The sequence below is a fragment of the Mustelus asterias genome, chromosome 19 (assembly GCF_964213995.1).
Source record: "Mustelus asterias chromosome 19, sMusAst1.hap1.1, whole genome shotgun sequence".
NCBI lineage: Eukaryota > Metazoa > Chordata > Chondrichthyes > Carcharhiniformes > Triakidae > Mustelus > Mustelus asterias.
In genome coordinates, this window is record NC_135819.1 from 16,280,460 (window position 1) to 16,306,570 (window position 26,111).

At 47.5% G+C, this 26,111-nt stretch overlaps 1 protein-coding gene across 1 annotated transcript; it reads left to right on the forward strand.

The window, feature by feature from the left end:
* Window positions 1-247: 247 nt before the first annotated feature.
* Window positions 248-25,205, forward strand: LOC144507640 (zona pellucida sperm-binding protein 3-like). The gene is made up of 9 exons (XM_078234797.1): window positions 248-470; window positions 21,944-22,140; window positions 23,123-23,238; window positions 23,326-23,429; window positions 23,521-23,698; window positions 23,783-23,909; window positions 23,990-24,078; window positions 24,167-24,288; window positions 25,111-25,205. The coding sequence occupies exons 1-9, from the start codon at window positions 248-250 to the stop codon at window positions 25,203-25,205; spliced, it is 1,251 nt and encodes a 416-aa protein (XP_078090923.1).
* Window positions 25,206-26,111: the final 906 nt, after the last annotated feature.

Here is a 26,111-nt window from a genome sequence, read left to right on the forward strand (position 1 = left end):
TACCCAACAACCACCCTTCTTACGGTTTAAGGAAGAAATTCAGAGGGTCTTAGGGAATGCCCCCACTAATTGGAGCAGAATCACCACCACAAAGCAGCTTAAAGGGGAAGGAGCCTCTGAGTACGGGGAACGATTGTTCCGAATATACCAAGAGTGCTCAGGACAAGTGGACCCAGGGCGAGGAGATCGAGCATTCATCCAAGCTTTTAAGGATGGACTCTCTAGTGCCCACCAGATCATCCTAAAAATGGGAGTGATCAGGTCCCAAAATTACGATGAGCTGGTGGAGTGGGCTGGCGGCGTCCCAGCGGAAGAGAAACCACAGGCAAGAGCAAGGTTAGAAAGGGTAGCAGCCTACAGTAATGAGAGTGAAACAAAACCCAGATTGATCTGCCACAATTGTGGACGACAGGGGCACTTTGCGAGGGATTGCGGGACTCCACGGAGAAAGAACAAAACTAGGAACAGTGGTAAGCATTGCAGCCACTGTAAAAGACACGGACATACGGAAGCCGTATGTTGGCATAAGCATGGGAGACCCCCAGCCCAATCCACGTCCCCAGCTGAACCCCAGGAACAAAAGGACACCCAGGGTCAGCAAGATTGACGGTCTGCAGCCCCCGTCCACAAGGGTAAAAAGGAGGGAAGGATTTATGTGTCAGCACTGGTAGGGGGCAGACAATGCGAGATGCTAGTGGACACAGGGGCATCCATATCCGTTACCGACCTACCCTTACCCACTACGAATAAAATGATTTATCTGACCGGGATAGGAGGGAACAAAACCCCCGCCTACCTTAGCGAGACCACGTTAGTAGAAATAAACAATCTATATATCCCAATGAAGTTCTATGTGTGCAGAAATAACGAGGGAACCATAATGGGGAATGGTTTAATGAAAGAATATGAGATCTTGATAGATTGTGGGAAGGGAGAATTGATTTGGCCAAGACAGGACGGTCGAAAAATTAAAATAGGGAAACTCACAAGCCACCTCGAGACCATTAAGGTGGCCACAGTCACCACCAGAAAATGGGAGTTAGAGACAGGAGGGTTCGGAGCCATTTGTGCTTCCGTTCCCGGAGTATGGGCTGAGACAAAGTTAGATACCGGGTTAACCAAAACAGACCCAATAAAGGTACCGGGACCAGAGCATAAGCCACACAGGCAGTACCCAATTAAACCAGAAGCAGAGAAAGCTGTAGTAGAGATTGTGAAAGGGTTAGTGAAAAAGGGGATCCTGAGAGAAGCCACGAGCACCACTAACCCCCCAACATGGCCAGTGAGTAAATCTGACGGGAGCTATAGGCTCACGATAGATTACACTGGACTTAATAAAGTCACGTCCAAACTGCACCCCATTGTAGCAAGCCCTTCGACAATCCTGAATGGACTGTCACAGGAGCATAAAATATTTACAGTACTGGACATAGCTAATGGATTCTGGTCCTTACCCTTGGATCCTGAATCCCAAGACAAATTTGCATTTACAGTAGGGGACAAGCAGTACACCTGGACCCGTTTACCACAGGGATTCCACAACAGCCCCGCTATATTCCATCGAGTGATGAGTGACATCCTAAATAGGGTAGAACTGCCAGAGGGTAACACGACCTTACAATATGTAGACGACATCCTAATAGCTTCAGAGTCCAAGTCAGGACATCAAGAAGCCCTATACCTAGTACTGAGCGAATTAAAAGCCGCAGGGTTAAAAGTCAGCCCCAAAAAGGCGCAGATCGGGAAGTCACAGGTCCTATACCTAGGGCACCTTATATCCCAAGGACTTAAAGAAATGCCGGCGGACAGGAAAGAGGCAATACAACAGATGCCGCGGCCGGTTAATATAAGAGGGGTTAGAAAGGTGCTAGGACTATTCAACTACAGTCGGAGTTTCATCCCAGGGTTCACAAAACTCGCAGAACCCATACAAAGACTCGTTAAAGGGGGGAAGCCAGCTTTAGACCCTGTAGAGTGGGGACCCGAGCAAGAAGAAGCTTACACTAAATTAAAAACAGAACTAATATCAGCCCCCGGACTAGGCTTACCCGATCTTAACAAAGACTTCCACATTTATTGTAATAATGAGGAAGGGTTCTATTCCGCAATAGTGACACAGGACCATGGCGACAGAAGGAGACCCATAGGGTATTATTCCACCGCAGAGGGGCCGGTAGTCACTGGACTGCCAAGGTGCATAGCCGCCTTGGATTGCGCCGCATGGGCTGTAAAGGTTAGCGAACCAGTAATCATGACAGGGAACATAATCCTCCAAACCAAACACACCTTGGTGGAAATGTTAAACACAGGAAAACTAAAGTCAGTCTCCAACATGAGAAGGGCTAAATGGGAAGCTGTCCTCTTACCTCCCAGTAAGTCCGTAACAATAATAAGGGATACGGGAAATAACCCAGCAGAAGGAATCTTAGATGGAGGAGAACCCCACAATTGTGGGGATGTGGATGCAGGAGAAGGAGAAGGAAGGATAAAGGACATGCCCCTGGTAACAGCGGAAGAGACCCTCTTTGTGGATGGGTCACGTAAATATGTGGAGGGATCACCCCGAACAGGATGGGCAGTCGTAAATAGTAAGCTAGAAACAGTGAGGTCAGGAAGAATTGACGGAAGCTTGTCTGCACAAGTGGCAGAACTGGTGGCACTCACCCAGGCACTTGAGTTGTCCGAGGGTAAAGCGGTAAACATTTATTCAGACAGCCGCTATGCCTTCGGAGTCATACATGATTATATGACAGCTTGGGGAAGGAGGGGGTTCATAACGACAGGGGGAACCCCTATCAAGCACCAACAGAGAATTGAGGCATTATTAAGAGCTAGTGAGAGATCTAGAGAAGCCGCAGTAATAAAAATTAAAGCGCACCAGAAGGAACCCGGAAGAGATAGCCCCGACTGGCTAAATTTCAAAGGAAACCAAACCGCAGATAGGGCAGCACAGATAGCCCTAGAGCAGGAAACGATTGATGAATTACCCATAGCAACAATAGAACCAACAGAAGCCGAAGTAGACATTCAGGGTTTACATGAGGATACCCCAAAGGAAGAAAAAGAGAAGTGGGAAGCGCAGGGAGCAGTCAAGGGGACAGATAACATTTGGAGACGAGAAGATAAGGTAATAACACCAGAGTGCATACAAAACACCCTATTGGGATTACATCATGGACTCTCACATGTGGGTAGAGAGGCCATAGAAACCATAGAAGAAACCATAGAAACCCTACAGTGCAGAAGGAGGCCATTCGGCCCATCGAGTCTGCACCGACCACAATCCCACCCAGGCCCTACCCCCACATATTTTACCCGCTAATCCCGCTAACCTACGCATCTCAGGACTCTAAGGGGCAATTTTTTTTTTTTAACCTGGCCAATCAACCTAACCCGCACATCTTTGGACTGCGGGAGGAAACCGGAGCACCCGGAGGAAACCCACGCAAACACGAGGAGAATGTGCAAACTCCACACAGACAGTGACCCGAGCTGGGAATCGAACCCGGGACCCTGGAGCTGTGAAGCAGCAGTGCTAACCACTGTGCTACCGTGCCACCAAACCATGATCACTAATATCGGAAAGGAGTGGTGGTGGAAGGGAATGGGAAAGGATATTGCCCGACACTGTCACCGATGCGTGACGTGCGCGTAACACAACCCTGGCAGACCCATAAAAATTAAAATGGGACACCAGCCGAGACCCAAGGGACCCTGGGAACATCTACAACTGGATTTTACAGGACCACTGCCACAGTCCCATGGCAAAACTTACTGTCTGGTCATCATAGACCAATTCACCCGGTGGGTGGAAGCATTCCCAACTTCAAACTGCACGGCCACCACAGTGGCCAGAATATTGGCAGAAGAGGTAATCCCAAGATGGGGGGTACCCCTACAAGTTGATTCGGACCAGGGAACGCACTTCACTGGAAAGGTAATAAAAACAGTGTGCCAATTAATGGGGATAAAACAAAAATTTCACATCCCCTACCACCCGCAGAGCTCTGGAATGGTAGAACGTATGAACAGAACACTAAAAAATGCACTTGCTAAGGCCATGCAGACATCAGGAAGAAGGTGGACAGAGGTATTGCCCACCATACTAATGAAATTAAGGGCGACCATGAACCGGACCACCGGATTAACCCCTTATGAACTAATGACAGAACGGGCGATGCAGTTACCAGAAAGCATCATAACAGGTGGGACCGATGTCGGTCCACTAAAAGATAAAATCAAGAGATACGTTCTGGACCTGAGCACCCAGCTAAAAGGGATGCGCAAATTGGTAAAAGATAATCAGGAAATAAAAGACGCAGAGAGAGAGCTGGAAACGCTCCCTGACGTCCCAACAGTGGGAAGTCGCGTCCTAGTGAAAACACTACCCGACAAACCAGGGTTTGCACCAAAGTGGAATGGGCCATATGAAATTATAATTAGTGGGGACACCTGTGCCTGTATAGACATAAGAGGGAAAGGTGTCTGGAAGCACTGGACACAGCTGAAATTATACAAAGGAGATAAGTAAGCTAAATTGATGAACTAACAGAACTGCTTTCCTCGACACAGGCAAAGACTGCAAGCAAGAGCCGGCGTGGGTTAATAAACAAAATAAACTGTAAAAGATTAAAAGTGTAATATTAAGTTACAACTGTTGCGAAAATGTATGTAATCGCGTATGTAATTGTATTATTTTGTGTTGTGGTAACCGTAAATCTGACTGGGCTAGAAGACAACTTGTTTTACAAAGCCCACATACATTTACATGGGAATCGAACTGTATGTTACCCATTAACACAATCTGTAGAAGCCCTATTTGTAGCCACCCCTGGGTGGACCCCTCATGACTTATATACTATAGATACATCAGAGACACCCTGTAAGGGACAAATTGGCAAATATAAAAGAGGTTTACAGGGGAGATGTGTGGGACTTGTAAACCCCACAAATCCTACATGCGAGGGGTCCCAACAGGAGGGAGGAAAAGCTTGCCCAGACACTGCAAGCTATCCGCTTTGTTTCATGGGGCAGGGATGGGGATGTGCCTATGCCTTAGTCCCTAAGAATGATTCTTGTGTACAGAAACAGTGTGTCCGTCAACATTGTCGGATCAACAAAGGACAGATTATTTGTATTTGTGACAAACGAAAATGTTTAAATATAACCGCGGGAAGACAGCTTATTTGCAGGCAATGTAATGGGACTCACGTAAGCTCAGCCAAATGGACATACCCCTTTGACACTTACCAGGTGGTGGGATCAAATGGGAAGCCAAGTAAATTGAATAATTGGCAGTATGAGCAAACTCACAATCGGGACACTAAATGTTACCGGGCTAAGAAGGGGTATGTATTCCTCTTCAATGGTACCTACATGACAGAAACACCAAACCTCCCAGACCGTTTTGCGGTAGGAACAATCGGGCCACTGACTGTTCCATGCCCTCAGAAGGGGTACATTCGGAGGAGAATAGTGACCCGGGCTATTAGCAGGGAATTCTGCGCTGACTGGGAAACCCCGAGTACACTGGGATCCTCACTGGGGTATGGGTTCCTCGGAGCTTTATCTCTAGGAGGGTCAGCCGGGGTAATTGGAGCTAAGAATAGAAACCATATTGTTTGTGGGCTAACAATCCTGGGAAACAGCACTTCAAAAGCATTGGAGGCTGTCAACCAAGAAATGGCTGAATTAAGATTGTATGCTCAGCAGACACGATACGCAGTGGACTACCAGTTAGCACAACAAGGGGGAGTATGTGTAATCATAGGCAACAAATGCATAACCCATGTCACAGATGAGTCTTACAATATTACACAGGTCATCAATGACATCAGGACGCAACTTGATAACTTTAGACAGGGACCCAAAAGAGGAAGTAGTTGGCTGGCTTGGCTGGTGGGAGAATCCTGGGAATCGTACCTGTTACATGGGTTGATTATACTCATTGTCATTATACTTGTCTGTTGTCTGACTGTGGGATGCCTTAAAGCCTGTTTTAAAATAATGTTGACAAGAATTGTGCCAGGAGCCAGTGTGTACATCGAAGAAGAACCCCTAATGAAGATCCCCGAAGACGTCAGAAGAAATGAAGATACTGGAAGAAATAAAGACATCAAAAGAAGCAAAGAAGGAGAGAAGAAAGAGAACCTGTATATGTGAATGTATGATTGGTGGTCTGAGGATTGTCCAAGCTATAATCCGACCAACAGGAGGGACTGTAAGGGGAAAATACAAGGGGGGCACACTTTAAAATGGCAGCACAAGAAAGCACACTCTGAAATGGCTGCCTGGCACACACAGGGTTAACTGGGAAAGAAGCCAGAAAAACAGCCACAGGCTCCCGCTTTTCAGAAATAACGTCAAGCCAAAATCCTGACAGACAAACCACTTACAAAGTACAGACAGTGACTCATAGCAAACAAACACCTCAGGAAGCCAAAGCCAAGGGTCGAAACATCTTTAAGATAAGGAAACCCCTAAACAAAGAGTTTATAGAACATAGAACAGTACAGCACAGAACAGGCCCTTCGGCCCACGATGTTGTGCCGACCTTCATCTGAAACCAAGATCAAGCTATCCCACTCCCTACCATCCTGGTGTGCTCCATGTGCCTATCCAATAACCGCTTAAATGTTCCTAAAGTGTCTGACTCCACTATCACTGCAGGCAGTCCATTCCACACCCCAACCACTCTCTGCGTGAAGAACCTACCTCTGATATCCTTCCTATATCTCCCACCATGAACCCTATAGTTATGCCCCCTCGTAATAGCTCCATCCACCCGAGGAAATAGTCTTTGAACGTTCACTCGATCTATCCCCTTCATCATTTTATAAACCTCTATTAAGTCTCCCCTCAATCTCCTCCGCTCCAGAGAGAACAGCCCCAGCTCCCTCAACCTTTCCTCATAAGACCGACACTCCAAACCAGGCAGCATCCTGGTAAATCTCCTCTGCACTCTTTCCAGCGCTTCCACATCCTTCTTATAGTGAGGTGACCAGAACTGCACGCAATATTCCAAATGCGGTCTCACCAAGGTCCTGTACAGTTGCAGCATAACCCCACGGCTCTTAAACTCCAACCCCCTGTTAATAAAAGCTAACACACTATATGCCTTCTTCACAGCTCTATCCACTTGAGTGGCAACCTTTAGAGATCTGTGGATATGGACCCCAAGATCTCTCTGTTCCTCCACAGTCTTCAGAACCCTACCTTTGACCCTGTAATCCACATTTAAATTAGTCCTACCAAAATGAATCACCTCACATTTATCAGGGTTAAACTCCATTTGCAATTTTTCAGCCCAGCTTTGCATCCTATCTATGTCTCTTTGCAGCCTACAACACCCCTCCACCTCATCCACTACTCCACCAATCTTGGTGTCATCAGCAAATTTACTGATCCACCCTTCAGCCCCCTCCTCTAAGTCATTAATAAAAATCACAAAGAGCAGAGGACCAAGCACCGATCCCTGCGGCACTCCGCTAGCAACCTGCCTCCAGTCCGAAAATTTTCCATCCACCACCACCCTCTGTCTTCGATCAGACAGCCAGTTACCTATCCAATCGGCCAACTTTCCCTCTATCCCACACCTCCTTACTTTCATCATAAGCCGACCATGGGGGACCTTATCAAACGCCTTACTAAAATCCATGTATATGACATCAACCGCCCTACCTTCATCAACACACCTAGTTACCTCCTCAAAAAATTCTATCAAATTTGTGAGGCACGATTTGCCCTTCACAAATCCGTGCTGACTATCCCGGATTAATCCGCATCTTTCTAAATGGTCGTAAATCCCATCCCTAAGGACCTTTTCCATCAATTTACCAACCACCAAAGTCAGACTAACCGGTCTATAATTACCAGGGTCATTTCTATTCCCTTTCTTAAACAGAGGAACAACATTTGCCACTCTCCAGTCCTCTGGCACCATCCCCGTGGACAGCGAGGACCCAAAGATCAAAGCCAAAGGCTCTGCAATCTCATCCCTCGCCTCCCAAAGAATCCTAGGATACATTTCATCAGGCCCAGGGGACTTATCGACCTTCAGTTTATTCAAAACTGCCAATACATCCTCCCTCCGAACATCTATTTCCTCCAGCCTATTAGCCTGTAACACCTTCTCTTCCTGAAAAACATGGCCCCTCTCCTTGGTGAACACTGAAGAAAAGTATTCATTCATCACCTCGCCTATCTCTACTGATTCCATACACAAGTTCCCACCACTGTCCTTGACCGGCCCTAACCTCACCCTGGTCACTCTTTTATTCCTCACATAAGAGTAAAAAGCCTTGGGGTTTTCCTTGATCCGACCCGCCAAGGACTTCTCATGTCCCCTCCTAGCTCTCCTCAGCCCCTTTTTCAGCTCGTTCCTTGCTAACTTGTAACCCTCAGTCGAGCCATCTGAACCTTGTTTCCTCATCCCTACATAAGCTTCCCTCTTCCTTTTCACAAGACATTCCACCTCTTTTGTGAACCACGGTTCCCTCACTCGGCCATTTCCTCCCTGCCTGACAGGGACATACCTATCAAGGACACCCAGTATTTGTTCCTTGAAAAAGTTCCACTTTTCATCAGTGCCTTTCCCTGACAGTTTCTGTTCCCATCTTATGCCCCCTAATTCTTGCCTAATCGCATCATAATTACCTCTCCCCCAATTGTAAGCCTTGCCCTGCCGTCCGGCCCTATCCCTCTCCATTGCAATAACAAAAGACACCGAATTGTGGTCACTATCTCCAAAGTTCTCTCCCACAACCAAATCTAACACTTGGCCCGGTTCATTTCCCAGTACCAAATCCAATGTGGCCTCACCCCTTGTCGGCCTATCCACATATTGTGTCAGGAAACCCTCCTGCACACACTACACAAAAAGTGCCCCATCCAAACTATTTGACCTACAAAGGTTCCAATCAATATTTGGAAAGTTAAAGTCCCCCATGACAACTACCCTGTGACCCCCACACGTATCCATAATCTGCTTAGCAATTTCTTCCTCCACATCTCTATTACTATTTGGGGGCCTATAGTAAACTCCTAGCAACGTGACCGCTCCTTTCCTGTTTCTAACTGCAGCCCATATTACCTCAGTGTGCATATCCCCCTCAAAGTGCTTTTCCGCAGCCGTTAAACTATCCTTGATTAACAATGCTACTCCTCCACCTCTTTTACCAGCTTCCCTACACTTACTGAAACATCTATACCCCGGAACGTCCAACAACCATTCCTGTCCTTGTTCTACCCACGTCTCCGTAATGGCCACAACATCGTAGTCCCAAGTAGCAATCCACGCCCCAAGTTCATCCACCTTGTTCCGGATGCTCCTTGCATTGAAGTAGACACACTTCAACCCATCTTCCTGTCTACCGGTACCCACCCTTGACCTTGATACCTTCCCCAATACCTCACCACCCTCAACACTGACTTCTGGACTACAACTCCTTTTCCCACTCCCCTGACAAATTAGTTTAAATCCCCCTGAAGAGCCGTAGCAAATTTCCCTCCCAGGATATTGGTGCCCCTCTGGTTCAGGTGCACCCCGTCCTGTTTGTAGAGGTCCCACCTTCCCCAGAACGTGTTCCAATTATCCACGTATCTGAAACCCTCCCTCCTGCACCATCCCTGCAACCACATGTTTAAGTGCACTCTCTCCCTGTTCCTCAACTCGCTATCACGTGGCACCGGTAGCGTACCAGAGATGACCACATGTTTTGTCTTTGCTCTCAGCTTCCAGCCGAGCTCCCGAAATTCCTGTTTTAAATCCCCGTCCCTTCTCTTACCTATGTCGTTGGTACCAATGTGTACCACGACTTGTGACTGTTTAGATTAATGCTAGAGGAAGGCGGGAAATATGAATGCGAGGGAACCGATTAGCACCCGCACAAGACGAAACTAGCCATTGATAGACCCATTCATAAAATGCTAAATGTCTATACCTGTTTGTATTCTTGTAAATATGGGGAAATGTACCCATTCATGAAATGTTAAATACTTGTAAATGTGATAATCTTCGAATCACCGGTCTACCCATTGTGTAAAGGGTATAAAATTGAACCGCTCCCGGTATACAATTGAGAAAAGGTGTTCTATGAACATAGCGCCCTTCTCCACAGAGCTCCGTTTAATAAATCGTATTTTCTGAATCTCGAAGTCTGACTACTGGTGGATTTTTCCCACAACAATTTATTTGAGATAATCCTCAAACTCCTGTGAAATAAACTGTGAACCATTATCACTAATAATCTGTTCTGCTTTACCAAAACCTGTGAAACTTCATCAAGTTTTTAAATGGCTTCTTCAGAGTGTTAGGCACCAGATCAGAAACTCCAAGGTATTTTATAACGTTAGTCTGGACCCGAACTTTTCCTTTTGAATTTGGCATTAGGTTTAGCAGAGTATGTTTCACACCAGGTATGATTCAAGTGATCCACGAGGAAGCTTTTATCAAAACAAACTTTATTTGAAGCACAGTTAGAATATAATAAAAAGAATTGGCATTACTTTTACCAATTCAAATGTTTAAACATGACAAACTATAATTCTTCACATCTATCCATCTCTATTGTTCCAATGTGAAAAAATATCACCACAAATACATGCTTCTTCAGAGTTTGGGTGGCGCGGTGGCACAGTGGGTGGCACTACTGCCTCACAGCGCCAGGGACCCGGGTTCCATTCATGGGGTTGGTCACTGTCTGCGCAGAGTCTGCACGTTCTCCCTGTTTCTGCGTGGGTTTCGTCCGGGTGCTCCGGTTTCCTCCCACATTCTGAAAGACGTGCTGGTTACATAGAACAGTACAGCACAGAACAGGCCCTTCGGCCCACGATGTTGTGCCGAGCTTTATCTGAAACCAAGATCAAGCTATGCCACTCCCTATCATCCTGGTGTGCTCCATGTGCCTATCCAATAACCGCTTAAATGTTTCTAAAGTGTCTGACTCCACTATCACTGCAGGCAGTCCATTCCACACCCCAACCACTCTCTGCGTAAAGAACCTACCTCTGATATCCGTCCTGTATCTCCCACCACGAACCCTATAGTTATGCCCCCTTGTAATAGCTCCATCCACCCGAGGAAATAGTCTTTGAACGTTCACTCTATCTATCCCCTTCATCATTTTATACACCTCTATTAAGTCTCCCCTTAGCCTCCTCCGCTCCAGAGAGAACAGCCCTAGCTCCCTCAACCTTTCCTCATATGACCTACCCTCCAAACCAGGCAGCATCCTGGTAAATCTCCTCTGCACTCTTTCCAGCGCTTCCACATCCTTCTTATAGTGAGGTGACCAGAACTGCACACAATATTCCAAATGTGGTCTCACCAAGGTCCTGTACAGTTGCAGCATAACCCCACAGCTCTTAAACTCCAACCCCCTGTTCATAAAAGCTAACACACTATAGGCCTTCTTCACAGCTCTATCCACTTGACTGGCAACCTTTAGAGATCTGTGGATATGGACCCCAAGATCTCTCTGTTCCTCCACAGTCTTCAGAACCCTACCTTTGACCCTGTAATCCACATTTAAATTTGTCCTACCAAAATGAATCACCTCACATTTATCAGGGTTAAACTCCATTTGCCATTTTTCAGCCCAGCTTTGCATCCTATCTATGTCTCTTTGCAGCCTACAACACCCCTCCACCTCATCCACTACTCCACCAATCTTGGTGTCATCAGCAAATTTACTGATCCACCCTTCAGTCCCCTCCTCTAAGTCATTAATAAAAATCACAAAGAGCAGAGGACCAAGCACCGATCCCTGCGGCACTCCGCTAGCAACCTGCCTCCAGTCCGAAAATTTTCCATCCACCACCACCCTCTGTCTTCGATCAGACAGCCAGTTACCTATCCAATCGGCCAACTTTCCCTCTATCCCACACCTCCTTACTTTCATCATAAGCCGACCATGGGGGACCTTATCAAACGCCTTACTAAAATCCATGTATATGACATCAACCGCCCTACCTTCATCAACACACCTAGTTACCTCCTCAAAAAATTCTATCAAATTTGTGAGGCACGATTTGCCCTTCACAAATCCGTGCTGACTATCCCGGATTAATCCGCATCTTTCTAAATGGTCGTAAATCCCATCCCTAAGGACCCTTTCCATCAATTTACCAACCACCGAAGTAAGACTAACCGGTCTATAATTACCAGGGTCATTTCTATTCCCTTTCTTAAACAGAGGAACAACATTTGCCATTCTCCAGTCCTCTGGCACCATCCCCGTGGACAGTGAGGACCCAAAGATCAACGCCAAAGGCTCTGCAATCTCATCCCTTGCCTCCCACAGAATCCTAGGATACATTTCATCAGGCCCAGGGGACTTATCGACCTTCAGTTTATTCAAAACTGCCAAGACATCCTCCCTCCGAACATCTATTTCCTCCAGCCTATTAGCCTGTAACACCTTCTCTTCCTCAAAAACATGGCCCCTCTCCTTGGTGAACACTGAAGAAAAGTATTCATTCATCACCTCGCCTATCTCTACTGACTCCATACACAAGTTCCCACTACTGTCCTTGACCGGCCCTAACCTTACCCTGGTCATTCTTTTATTCCTCACATAAGAGTAAAAAGCCTTGGGGTTTTCCTTGATCCGACCCACCAAGGACTTCTCATGTCCCCTCCTAGCTCTCCTAAGCCTCTTTTTCAGCTCATTCCTTGCTAACTTGTAACCCTCAATCGAGCCATCTGAACCTTGTTTCCTCATCCCTACATAAGCTTCCCTCTTCCTTTTCACAAGACATTCCACCTCTTTTGTGAACCATGGTTCCCTCACTCGGCCATTTCCTCCCTGCCTGACATGAACATACCTATCAAGGACATCCAGTATTTGTTCCTTGAAAAAGTTCCACTTTTCATTCGTTCCTTTCTCTGACAGTTTCTGTTCCCAACTTATGCCCCCTAATTCTTGCCTAATCGCATCATGCATTGACCCGAACAGGCGCTGGACTGTGGCGACTCGGGGAATTTCACAGTAACTTCATTGCAGTGTTAATGTAAGCCTTACTTGTGACTAATAAATAAACTTCAAACTTCAATTGGTTAGCACAAAATTGATAGGTTCGCATGGGTGCTAGGTTTTTAAACATTTTAACCCATCTGAGCAAAGATCCATACAGACACCTGTCTCATATAACCACCGTAAGAAGTTTAACAACACCAGGTTAAAGTCTGTTCCTTTAAAGTCTGCCACAGCAACCTCTGCAAGACGTGCCGGATCATCGACACAGATGCCATCATCTCACGTGAGAACACCATCCACCAGGTACACGGTACATACTCTTGCAACTCGGCCAACGTTGTCTACCTGATACGCTGCAAGAAAGGATGTCCCGAGGCATGGTACATTGGGGAAACTATGCAGACGCTGCGACAACGGATGAATGAACACCGCTCGACAATCACCAGGCAAGACTGTTCTCTTCCTGTTGGGGAGCACTTCAGCGGTCACGGGCATTCGGCCTCTGATATTCGGGTAAGCGTTCTCCAAGGCGGCCTTCGCGACACACGACAGCGCAGAGTCGCGGAGCAGAAACTGATAGCCAGGTTCCGCACACACAAGGACGGCCTCAACCGGGATATTGGGTTTATGTCACACTATTTCACATAAATATTTCTGCTTTTTTCCTCCTGAGTCTTTATCATGCGATCCTAGAATCAGAATTTATGTCACACTATTTGTAACTCCCACAGTTGCGTGGACCTGCAGAGTTTCACTGGCTGTCTTGTCTGGAGACAATACACATCTTTTTAGCCTGTCTTGATGCTCTCTCCACTCCCATTGTTTTGTTTCTTAAAGACTGGATTAGTTGTAAGTATTCGCATTCCAACCATTATTCATGTAAATTGAGTCTGTGTCTTATAAGTTCTGTTTGTGAACAGAATTCCCACTCACCTGAAGAAGGGGCTCAGAGCCTCGAAAGCTTGTGTGGCTTTTGCTACCAAATAAACCTGTTGGACTTTAACCTGGTGTTGTTAAACTTCTTACTGTGTTTACCCCAGTCCAACGCCGGCATCTCCACATCATGACTATCATATAACCACCTCCAGAGAGCGATCCCCAAACAGCAGAATCTCAGAGTAAGAGATTTATTTCCTGGCTGATTACATTCTCCAACTCCAGAATGGGAAAGAGAGACAGAGAGAGTGACCTCTCGCTAAAGATTCCAAAGAGCAAACTGCTCTTTACTTCTCTGTGTAAGCCTAGCTCCACCCAGATCAGGGCCGACCTTCCTGAGGGACAGAGCAGCCTCGAGGGGCCTTGTGCTCGACTCCTGCTCCTAATACTGACCTTCCATTGAGCTGCAAGAGGAACAGGAACATCAGAAAAACACAACTGGCAGGAATGGGGTCTGAACCCACACACACATCCATTGGATCTTCAGTCCAACACCTTAGCCACTCGACCATCCTGGTACATCAAACAGCAGCAATAAAATGACAATAGTGACTACAGTTTAAAAATGAATTATCGACTGTGAAGCCTCGAGAGGGGCTGGAATTCTAAAGCCCTGAATTGGAATCTGATATAATTGCCCAATAATGAATGCCTGTGTTTTAGTGTAATTAATTTGATGGTTAAATGAAAAGACATTTGAATCCAGTTCACTGTGGTTTTGATTGTGTGTTTCTCTCCATCTTTCTCCCTGAATAAGAGAAATGGGGGAAGAGAGGAAAGAGATAGACAGAGAGAAAGGGTGAGTGCGGAGAAACAGAGGGGGGAGCGAGTGTAAAACAGAACATACATATGAATTAGGAACAGGAGGAGGCCTTTCGGCCCCTCGAGCCTGCTCCCCCATTCAATAAGATCATGGCTGATCTGATAACATCAATCCCACATTCCTGTCTACCCCTGATAACCTTTCACCCCCTTGTTCATCACAGTGTTGTACAGTGCAGAAAAGGCCCTTTGGCCCATCGAGTCTGTACTGTCAATAACTCCCACTAAATTCCACAGGAGCAGGCTGAGGGTAAGGGAGTATGTTTCTGCATTTGATTTATGTATTTATTTTTCAGTTAAATTTCTGTTAAAAATCGGAGTGTTTTTTTTCCAAAACCGGAAGTAGGCCCAGGAGAAGCCTGGGAAGGTTTTTTGGAGGCTTTAAAAGCAGGCCGCACTTTTGAGCGGGCAGCGTCGGGAGCGGGCAGTAGAGTGAGCAGGGAGCAGAGTGTGAGCTGTAAGGGCTTTGGCTCACAGGGCTTCGGGGGAAAGGGCGAAGCGGGGTAAGTTTTTTTTTCCATTCCTATAAAGGAAAAGGGTAGCTATGAGTGATAGGCCAGTTTGTTGCTTTCGGTGTGGCATGTGGGAGTTCCTGGAAACACCTAGCCGCCCGGAGGTTCACATTTGCGCCAGGAGCGTGGAACTGCAGCTCCTGAGGGACCGCGTCAGGGAACTGGAGCAGCGGCTTGATGACCTTAGTCTAGTCAGGGAGAATGAGAGACAAATAGACATGAGTTATAGGCAAGTAGTTACACCGGGGCCTCAGGGGGAAGACACGTGGGTCACAGTTAGGAGGAGTAAAGGTCATAAGGGTAACGTACCAGAGAGTATTCCAGTGGCTTTCTCTCATAATAGGAAGGGCTCGGCGACAGGTGTGAGAGGGGAGGGGAGTGAGCAATTAGTGGTGGGGTCACCTGTGGTTGTCCCCCTCCAAAACAAGTATATTGTTTTGGATAGTGTGGAGGAGGATGACTCTCCAGGGGTAAGCCACAGTGACCAGGTCACTGGGACACAGTCAGGCTCTGTGGCCCGGAAAGGAAAGAGAGGGATTAGGAGAGCAATAGTGGTGGGGGACGCGTCGGTTAGAGGCACGGACAGGCGATTCTGTGGGTGCGAACAGGACTCCAGGATGATAGTCTGCCTACCTGGTGCTGGGGTACTGGATGTCTCCGAGCGGATAGGAGGCATATTAAAAGGGGAGGATAAAGAAATGGATGTCATTGTACACATTGGTGCAAATGACGTAGATAGGAAGAGCAGGGGGATCCTACGAGAGCAATTCAGGGAGTTGGGAAATAGGCTAAAAAGTAGGGCCCCCAGGGTGGCAATCTCTGGGCTGCTCCCAATGCCTAGGGCCAGTGAGGCTAGGAATAGGGAGATAGTACAATTGAACGCTTGGCTAAAGGACTGGTCCAGGAGGGAGGGCTTCATATTCCTGGATCACTGGGAAGTTTTCAAGAGAGGCGGGCACCTGTACAAGAAGGACAGGTCACAACTTAATTGGAAGGGCACGAATATCCTGGCTGGGAGTTTTGCTAGTGCAGTTCAGGTGGGTTTAAACTAATATGGCAGGGGGGTGGGGATCAAAAAATTATGTCTACAAGTGTAGAGGCTGGGGACGAGCTTGGGGCCAGGACAAGGCTGGAAAAGAAGAAGAGCACTCTGGGGGAGGATGACCTCACTGGGCCTGGAGGTCTGGAGTGCATCTACTTCAATGCAAGGAGCGTAGCAGGTAAGACAGATGAACTTAGGGCCTTAATGCTTACGAGGAATTTGGATGTGGTTGCGGTGACAGAGACTTGGTTGAAAGAGGGACAGGACTGGCAACTGAATATTCCGGGGTACAAGTGTTTTAGGCGAGACAGAGGAGGGGCCAAAAGAGGTGGGGGAGTAGCAGTATTAGTTAGAGAACATATTACAGCGGTGCAGAGGGAGGACAATTCAGAGGGGTCGTGTAACGAGTCACTGTGCGTGGAGCTCAGAAACAGGAAGGGTGCAGTCACTATGTTGGGGGTATACTACAGGCCCCCCAACAGCCCAAGGGAAGTGGAAGAACGGATATGTCAGGAGATAATGGATAGGTGCAGGAAAAATAGGGTTGTTATCGTGGGAGACTTCAATTTCCCTGGTAGAGACTGGAAATCGCGTAGGGCTGGGAGTCTGAATGGGGAGGAATTTGTAAAATGCGTACAGGAAGGTTCTTTGGAACAATATGTAGATAGGCCGACTAGAGAGGGGGCTATACTGGACCTAGTACTGGGGAATGAGCCCGGTCAGGTCTTCAAAGTTTCGGTAGGGGAACATGTGGCAAATAGTGACCACAATTCTGTTAGCTTTAGGATAGTGATGGAAAAGGATGAGTGGTGTCCCAAGGGTAAGGTTTTGGATTGGGGGAAGGCTAACTTTAGTGGGATTAGGTAGAAATTGGCAGCTGTTGATTGGGAGAGGCTGTTTGAGGGTAAATCCACATCTGGTATGTGGGAGTCTTTTAAGAAACAGTTGTTAGGGCTGCAGGATAGGCATGTGCCTGTAAAAAAGGATAGGAAGGGTAGGATTCGAGAACAGTGGATAACCAGGGAAATTGAGGGATTGGTCAAAAAGAAAAGAGAGGTGTACGTTAGGTCCAGGCAGCTAAAAACGGAGGGAGCTCTGGAGAAATACAAAGAAAGTAGGGAAGAACTCAAACGAGGAATTAGAAGGGCAAAAAGGGGTCACGAAATGTCCTTGGCAGACAGGATTAAGGAGAATCCCAAGGCATTTTATTCAAACGTTAGGAACAAAAGAGTTGTCAGGGAAAAACCGGACCTCTCAGGGACAAAAGTGGGGAATTATGCTTGGAGCCCAAAGAAGCAGGGGAGATCCTAAATGAATACTTTGCATCGGTATTCACAAAGGAGAGGGATGTGTTGACTGGGAGTGTCTCGGAGGGGAGTGTTGACCCGTTAGCGAAAATCTCCATTACAAGGGAGGAAGTGTTAGGTTTTTTAGGGAATATAAAGACTGACAAATCCCCAGGGCCTGATGGAATCTATCCAAGGCTGCTCAGGGAGACGAGAGATGAAATCGTTGGGCCTCTGACGCAAATCTTTGTCTCGTCACTGGACACAGGTGAGGTCCCAGAGGATTGGAGGATAGCTAATGTGGTCCCGTTATTTAAGAAGGGTAGAAAGGATAACCCTGGAAATTATAGGCCGGTGAGCTTGACGTCCGTGGTAGGGAAGTTGTTGGAGAGGATTCTTAGAGGTAGGATGTATGCGCATTTAGAAAGGAATAAACTCATTCACGATAGTCAGCATGGTTTTGTGAGAGGGAGGTCATGCCTCACTAACCTGGTGGAGTTTTTTGAAGAAGTGACTAGAATCGTTGACGAGGGAAGGGCCGTGGATGTCGTCTATATGGACTTTAGTAAAGCGTTTGACAAAGTCCCTCATGGTAGGTTGGTGCAAAAGGTTGGATCTCATGGGATAAAGGGGGATGTGGCTAGATGGGTGGAGAACTGGCTTGGTCACAGAAGACAGAGGGTGGTAGTGGAAGGGTCTTTTTCTGGCTGGATGCCTGTGACTAGTGGTGTTCTGAAGGGCTCTGTATTGGGACCTCTGCTGTTTGTGATTTATATAAACGATCTGGAAGAAGGTGAAACTGGGGTGATCAGTAAGTTTGCGGACGACACGAAAATGGCTGGACTTGCAGATAGTGAGGAACATTGTCAGAGGCTACAGAAGGATATAGATAGGCTGGAGATTTGGGCAAAGAAATGGCAGATGGAGTTCAATCCTGATAAATGCGAAGTGATGCATTTTGGTAGAACTAACGTAGGGGGGAGCTATACGATAAACAGCAGAACCATAAAGGGTGTAGATACGCAGAGGGACCTGTGTGTGCAAGTCCACAGATCCTTGAAGGTGAAGTCACAGGTGGAGAAGGTAGTGAATAAGGCACATGTCATGCTTGCCTTTATAGGACGGGGCATAGAGTATAAAAGTTGGGGTCTGATGTTGCAGTTGTATAAAACGTTGGTTCAGCCGCATTTGGAATACTGCGCCCAGTTCTGGTCGCCACACTACCAGAAGGACGTGGAGGCTTTAGAGAGAGTGCAGAGGAGGTTTACCAGGATGTTGCCTGGTATGGAAGGGCTTAGTTATGAGGAGAGATTGGGTAAACTGGGGTTGTTCTCCCTGGAAAGACGGAGGATGAGGGGTGACCTAATAGAGGTGTATAAAATGATGAAAGCCATAGATAGGGTGAACGGTGGGAAGCTTTTTCCCAGGTCGTTGGTGACGTTCACGAGGGGTCATAGGTTCAAGGTGAGGGGGGGAGGTTTAACACGGATATCAGAAGGACGTATTTTACACAGAGGGTGGTGGGGGCCTGGAATGCGCTGCCGGGCAAGGTGGTGGAGGCGGACACACTGGGAACGTTTAAGACTTATCTAGATAGCCACATGAACGGAGTGGGAATGGGGGGATACAAAAGGATGGTCTAGTTTGGACCAGGGAGCGGCGCGGGCTTGGAGGGCCGAAGGGCCTGTTCCTGTGCTGTATTGTTCTTTGTTCTTTGTTTAAATGCGCCCTCATCCCATTTTCCTACACTGGTCCCATATCCGTAAATGTGATGATATTTCAAGTGCTCATCCAAATATTTTTTAAAGGTTGTAAGGTTTCCGGCCTCCATTATCTTCCCAGGCAGCACATTCCAGATTGCCACCATCCTCTGGGTGAGTTTTGTTTTCCCAAATCCCCTCTGAATCTCCTGACCCTCACGCTAAAACTATACCCCCTTGTGATTGGCCCCTCAACCAAGGGGAACAGCTGCTCCCTACTCACGCTGTCCATACCTCTCATAATCTTATTCACCTCAATCATGTCCCCCCTCAGCCTTCTCTGCTCTAGAGAAAACAATCCAAGCCTATCCAGTCTCTCCTTATAGCTCAAGTGCTCCATCCCAGCAACATCCTGGAGAACCTCCTCTGTACCCCCCCTAGAGCCATCACATCCTTCCTGTAGTGAGGTGATCAGAACTGCACACAGTACTCCAGCTGTGGTCGAGCCAACATTCTGTACGGCTCCAACATTACCTCCTTGCTCTTATACTCCATGCCATGACTGATAAAAGCAAGTGTCCCACCTGCCTTCTTAACTATCCGATGTCCCTGCTCTGCTGACTTCAATGATGTATGATTAAATACCCCAAGATCCATTTCTTCCTGTGAGCTTCCCAGTGTCCTGTCATTCATTAAATATTCCCTCATCTTGTTTCTTCTTCCAAAGTGCATCACCTCACACTTAAATTGTCCATAAATTCTCTGTGTTTATGTCATCCACTCAGTCTCCCAAACAAGATGGTTAATTCCTCAGTAAAACTCCTGTCCATTGTTGGAACATTCCAATCCATGTCTGTTTTCGCAGTTCTATACACTCTGAACTACTGAGTCTGTCTGTATTTGACAGCAGCATAATTGCTCAGTATTGCGACAATGTTTATTTTAATCTGCAATAATGCAGGGTTCTAATATTTTCTAATATTTTCCCCAGGGATTTAGCAGAATAGGTTTTGATTGGGTTGATTGACTGGGTGTCTGGGTGGAGCTCGGCTTACACAGAGAAGTGAAGAGCAGTTTGCTCTTTGGAATCTTTAGCGAGAGGTCACTCTCTCTGTCTCTCTTTCCCATTCTGGAGTTGGAGAATGTAATCCGCCAGGAACTAAATCTCTTACTCTGAGATTCTGCTGTTTGGGGATCGCTCTCTGGAGGTGGTTATATGAGACAGGTGTCTGTATGGATCTCTGTCCAGATGTGTTAAAATGTTAAAAACCCAGCACCCATGTGAACATATCAGTTTTGTGCTAACCAATTAAAGTTTAAAGTTTATTTATTAGTCACAAGTAAGGCTTACATCCACACTGCAATGAAGTTACTGTGAAATTCCCCAAGTTGCCACAGTCCGGCATCTGTTCGGATCAATGCACCTAACCAGCCTGTCTTTCAGAAAGTGGGAGGAAACCGGAGCACCCGGAGGAAACCCACGCAGACACGAGGAGAACGTGCAGACTCTGCGCAGACAGTGACCTCGGCTGTGAATGGAACCCGGGTGCCTGGCACTGTGAGGCAGCAGTGCTAACCAGCGTGCCAGTGCCCAATGTGCAGGAATAAGGCAGTTTTTGGCACTGTGTTGTGGGCGGGTTTAGTTTAATGAATTTCCGGCACGCTGTACAGCACAGAGGCCGTCAGGGGATTTACACCGGTAGGTGTGGGGGGGGGTTAATCCCACTTGAGAGGCGGGTAGCAGCGTGCTGAGGGTCCCACTGTGTGTGCACTGATCTCCCTGGGACACCCCCTGCCCCCGAACCCCCCAGGGGGTCTCAATGGTCTCTAGTCCCACCAGCGAGACCATCGCGCCTGGTCCCCATTGATAGGAGAGCAGACGTGATCCCCACTGGTGTGGACCCGCACTGGCAGGGTGGGAAACCTTTGCAAGCCCGGACAATCAGGTCCTGGGCTCGCTAAATAGATACAGAGCAGCTTCTGCATATTGTAATCAGCCTCACGCTGGTCCCCGGAGCCAGGCTGCTTCAAATGGACTGGGAAGATCGCCACTGACCCCACACTGGTCACCAATCCCGTTTGTTTCCCTCCCGCTGACATTCCCCGGCTCACTGAGCTACCCGAGCAGCGCAGCGGGCCGGGAAAATCACACCCATTCCGTTTCTTCACTTTCCCCATTCCCACTGTCTTTATCTTTTGTCCCGTAAAACCTTTCATCATTTCATCTCTCCGCCCTCCACCCAATCACACAGCTTCCCTTCTGTTCTTCCACAACTCTCCCCATTGGAGCCACTCCTTTTGGTCCAAACAAAACAGTAATAAATCCACATGCTGTGTGATTGGTGCGAATTGTGGAGATTGGGGCTGGTTAATTGGTTCAATTGTTGTTCTTGTTTCTGGAATGATTGCTGTCAGCTGAGTGTGGGCTGTGTGTATAAAAGGTGTTGCTTGGTGCCTGAAGGGATGGTTCAGTTGTTTGGGATGATGGGGGATTTTGGAGTCAGGGTTTTCTTCCCAGTGCTGGTGTTAGTTGGAGCTGTTTGTTGCTCTGATCCTTGGCAACAGTCTTGGGGCCAGAGGTTTCCATGGATAGCCAAAGCCACCCCTAGGCCTTAGACAGTCCCTCCTCCTGGCCCTCCCTTTGGTTCCCATTTCCGTGTGTCTCCAGTGCAGAGTGTGAGGGTGCAGTGTGGAGAGGACAAGCTGCTGGTCAGGGTCCAGCTGGATTTATTTGGAACCAGGCACCTGGTTAAAGCTGCTGATCTGACCCTGGGGACAGCAGGTTGTCGGCCAACCAGGATCTCCTCTCAGAACCACACTGTCCTCTTTGACTATGGACTCCATGAGTGTGGCAGCAGATTGCAGGTAATGTGAATCCTCAAAATCTGCCTCTGAGCTTGGGCTGTAGGTTGTTCCCCATTCTTCACTCCAACACTTGGTGAGATGTCATTGATATTGAGGAGATGGCTGTCTCCTGCTTTATAAACCCCAAACTAGCTTTCCATTCTGGATTGTACTTTGCTTTCACTGGTCTGTGTCTCTTTAACCCATTGTTCTGGAAGTTCTCTTTGCTTCCTCCAAGCTTTCCCTCTTGTTTTGAGGATTTTCAGTTTGATTTCGCCTCATTCCAATCCACTCAACTGAGGGTTGAGTTTCAGTCCAGTTTAACCCAATTGGATTGAGTCTGAATGAAATGGGAATTGAGATGGATGGGACGAAAGAGTAACTCCACACTTCTCTCTTTCCCAGTCAGTGGAATAAATGGGGCTCTGATTCCAAACTGTTCTATTCCCATGCTCCAAATTACTGACAACTTGTGGCTCCTTCCTGTTAACTGAAGCTTTTATTGCATCACTTCCCTGTTTAGTTGATTCTGGTCTTGTGCTAATCTCTTGTCGTAAGGGCTGAGGTTGCATAGCAACACAGCTAACCAGATGAGGCCATTCAGCCCCTGCAGCCTGTTCCCCAGTCATGACAATCAGGACTGAGCTTCCCACAGCCTCCATGTTCCTGTCCACAATATGATTCCCTCGCTGGCTGGAAATAAATCCCTCCTGAATATCCTCTGAGTGACCATTCCCAGCTCTGTGGGGCTGGAGAGAATTCCAAAGATTCATCAACAGCTGAATGAAGAAATTCCTCATCACATTAATCCTAAATGACTGACCCCTGTCCTGAGATGACTCTCCTCTAATAGTCTCTCCAGCTTGGGGGAAGCAGCCTCTTCACAATGACCCTGTCAATCCCCCTGAAGAATTGTTTTAATGGGATGAGTTCCTTGTTAACCCCAATGTAGAACATTCTCACTTCAGATAAGTTCCTTATTCCTTAAACTGCTTTCTTTCAGATGACTGGAGATTTCCTGATCTACAGCACCCACCTGACCCACAGGCCAGAGTATCATGGATCTGTTATTGTGAGAACCAATGGAGCTGTCGTTCCCATTGAGTGTCGTTATTTTAGGTGAGAATCTTTAATCGATTGTCAATAAGATCTCCAGCTGCTAGTGACCTCTGACCTTGTCCTAAAATGGCTCCATTGTTTTTCCAGGAAGGGCAATGTGAGCAGTAACCCCATCAAGCCCACCTGGATCCCATTCAGCTCCACCAGGTCTGGAGAAGGGCATCTGTCATTCTCACTGTGCCTAATGAATGGTATGTGATGGGTGGATGGTGAGCGATTTCCTGTCCTCACTCACTGGGAGTTACACCCACTGTTTCCAACCCTTGTCCTCTTGTCCTTCAGGTGACTGGCTTACAGAGCGCACTTCGACTGTCTACTACCTGGGTGAGCTCATTCACATTGAGGCCTCTGTTTCAATGAGCAACCACATGGCCCTGAAGCTCTACATTGACCGCTGTGTAGCTACATTGAGGCCAGGCCAGGACTCCACCCCGAGATACAGCATCATTGATTACAATGGGTAAGGAGCTCTGTGCTTGCTCCAGCTGCTCCCATCTCAATGGCTTCTCTGGATTCACTTGTCCCTTTTTCCATCTTTCTTCAGTTGCCTCCTGGACAGCCAAGCTGAGGACTCCTTTTCAACCTTTGTGTTTCCAGGAGAGGAGCGGGAGCCGGACAAGCTCCGCTTTGACCTGGATGCCTTCCGTTTCTTTGGAGATGAGCGTCCCTTGGTAAGAGGAAGCTGATCATTGGGGTCTCCATGTTGGGAGGGAGTCACTAAATAACCACTTGTGTTGAATGTGTCCCTCAGATTTTCATCACCTGTCACCTGAAAGTTGCTCCAGTGGATCAGAGAGATTCCAGGAACAAAGCTTGTATTTGGCAGAAGATGCAGAATGTGTAAGTTCCCTCTCTCCCTCAGGGAAGTGTTTGTGTGGAGAAGTGATGAACAACCTGGTGGATTGACTGACTGAATTCTCTTGTTTAGCTGGAGCCCATTGGAGGAATCGAGCTTTGACATTTGTGCCTGTTGCCATGTGGGGAACTGTGGGGCCACAAGGGATTTGGGATTTGGATCCAGAGGAAGGAGAGATCTTGTAGCTGAAGCTGGTAGGACATTGATCCTCTAGATGTGGGAGCTTCCCCCTTTCCCCTCTCTAACTGGAATGGTTGATATTGCAGAGAGTGAAGCTGGATTGAAGTGGGAGGCTGAGGCCTCACTTGGACCCCTGCTCATTCTGGATCCTGATGTGACCAACCTGGCAACAGCCTCCCTGAATGAGGCTGAGGGAAGGATACAGAAGAGGTCTCCAGGGGGTGAGTTGGCTGGCTGCTGGTTTCCATTTCCCCCTCAGTGTTAGCTTCACTAACCATTGGTTTCTCATTGCTTTGTAGGTGTGGAGTCTGAGGTGGTCCTGATTGTGACCCTGACTGTGACAGCTGTCTCTCTGATCTCTGCTTCATTGATCACCTTGTTCCTGTACAGGAAACACCAACAAACTCTGTTCAACCAGTCAGCAAATGATCAATAAAGCACTGACTCCTTGTTTCTAGTGTCTGGGTGCTGATTGGTCAATGCATCCTCCATGTTAGTTCAATGGCTCCATGGGACTGATGGCTGGGGTGAGCCAATCCCAGCACAGAACTGGGCCTCCTGAATGATTGGTTCACTGATTTTTGAGAAACACTAACTCTCTGGATTTGATGGGATGGCTGCTGGTTTTCTGTCTGTTTCAGAGCCCAGTGTGGGGAGGGGGTGTGATCAGGTCTGGGGATGTCCTTGTGCCACTCAGTCTGGCTGCTGGGACTGCCTCCTCTCCAATGGTGATGCTCACCCCCCTGGAGTGGGCCCAGTCTATTGGAAGGTTTGTGACTAGTGGTTGTCACCCACACGGCCAAGTGTTAATTTGAAGTGAATTTGTTTTTGTTTAGCACCTGAGAACTCTGTGACCAGCTCATTTACTGATCTGAGCCCACGTGACTTTTCCATGATCAAAGCTAGTCACCTGAAGACCTTTATACCATGAGCCTTCACACTTTAACTTCTGCCAGGGCCCAACCCAAAATGTGCTCCAGGTCACTTGATTCTCCTTTGTCTTGTTGGTGTTGTACTGGGATTACTCGGGATCTTTCAGCCAGGTAGTGCTCCAACTCACATCACCATTGTGTGTGCGCTGTTGTAAATGCATTTTACTGACTGCTTGCTCAGTGCTCTATAGATTGAGATTTGTTTCTGCTGGAAAAGTGTCCAATTTGGAATTGGAGATTCAAGATGGAGGTACAAGTACAGCACTTAGATATTCTACTGTATTCATAAATACCCCAGGATGGAGTCAGAGGGGGACAGCATTTAAACAGGCCCTTTGACCCAACTTGTCCATGGCATCCAATTTTTACCATTAAGCTAGTCCCAGTTGCTTGCACTTGGCCCATTTCCCTCTCCCCTAATATCAGTCCAAATGCAAGAGACAAAATTACAACTTATTCCTGACAAGTGGTTAGCACTGCTGCCTCAGCACCAGGGACCCAGGTTCAATTCACAGGTTGGGTCTCTGGAGTTCACTATCCCCATGTCTGTGGGTTTCATCCCAAACCAAAGATGTGCTGGTTCAGTGGATTGGTCATGCTAAATTGCCCCTTGGTGTGATGGGGATAGGGCCTGGGTGGGATTGTGGTTGCTGCAGCCTTGGTGGTCCAAATGGCTGCCTTCTACACTGTAGGGATTCTATCTACATTCAACACCCTGTGGAAATGCCCCTCTGCACTCTTTTATATCTCACCCCTTACCTAACCTATGCCCTTGAGATTGAGACTCCCCTATCATTGGGAAAGATGTTGAGTAACTCTGCTCCTCCATTACAGGTGCAGAATAGAAAACTAATCTGTTTTAAGCACCGATTGGACAAGTTCCCTCCAGTCTTTCCTGGGGCGTG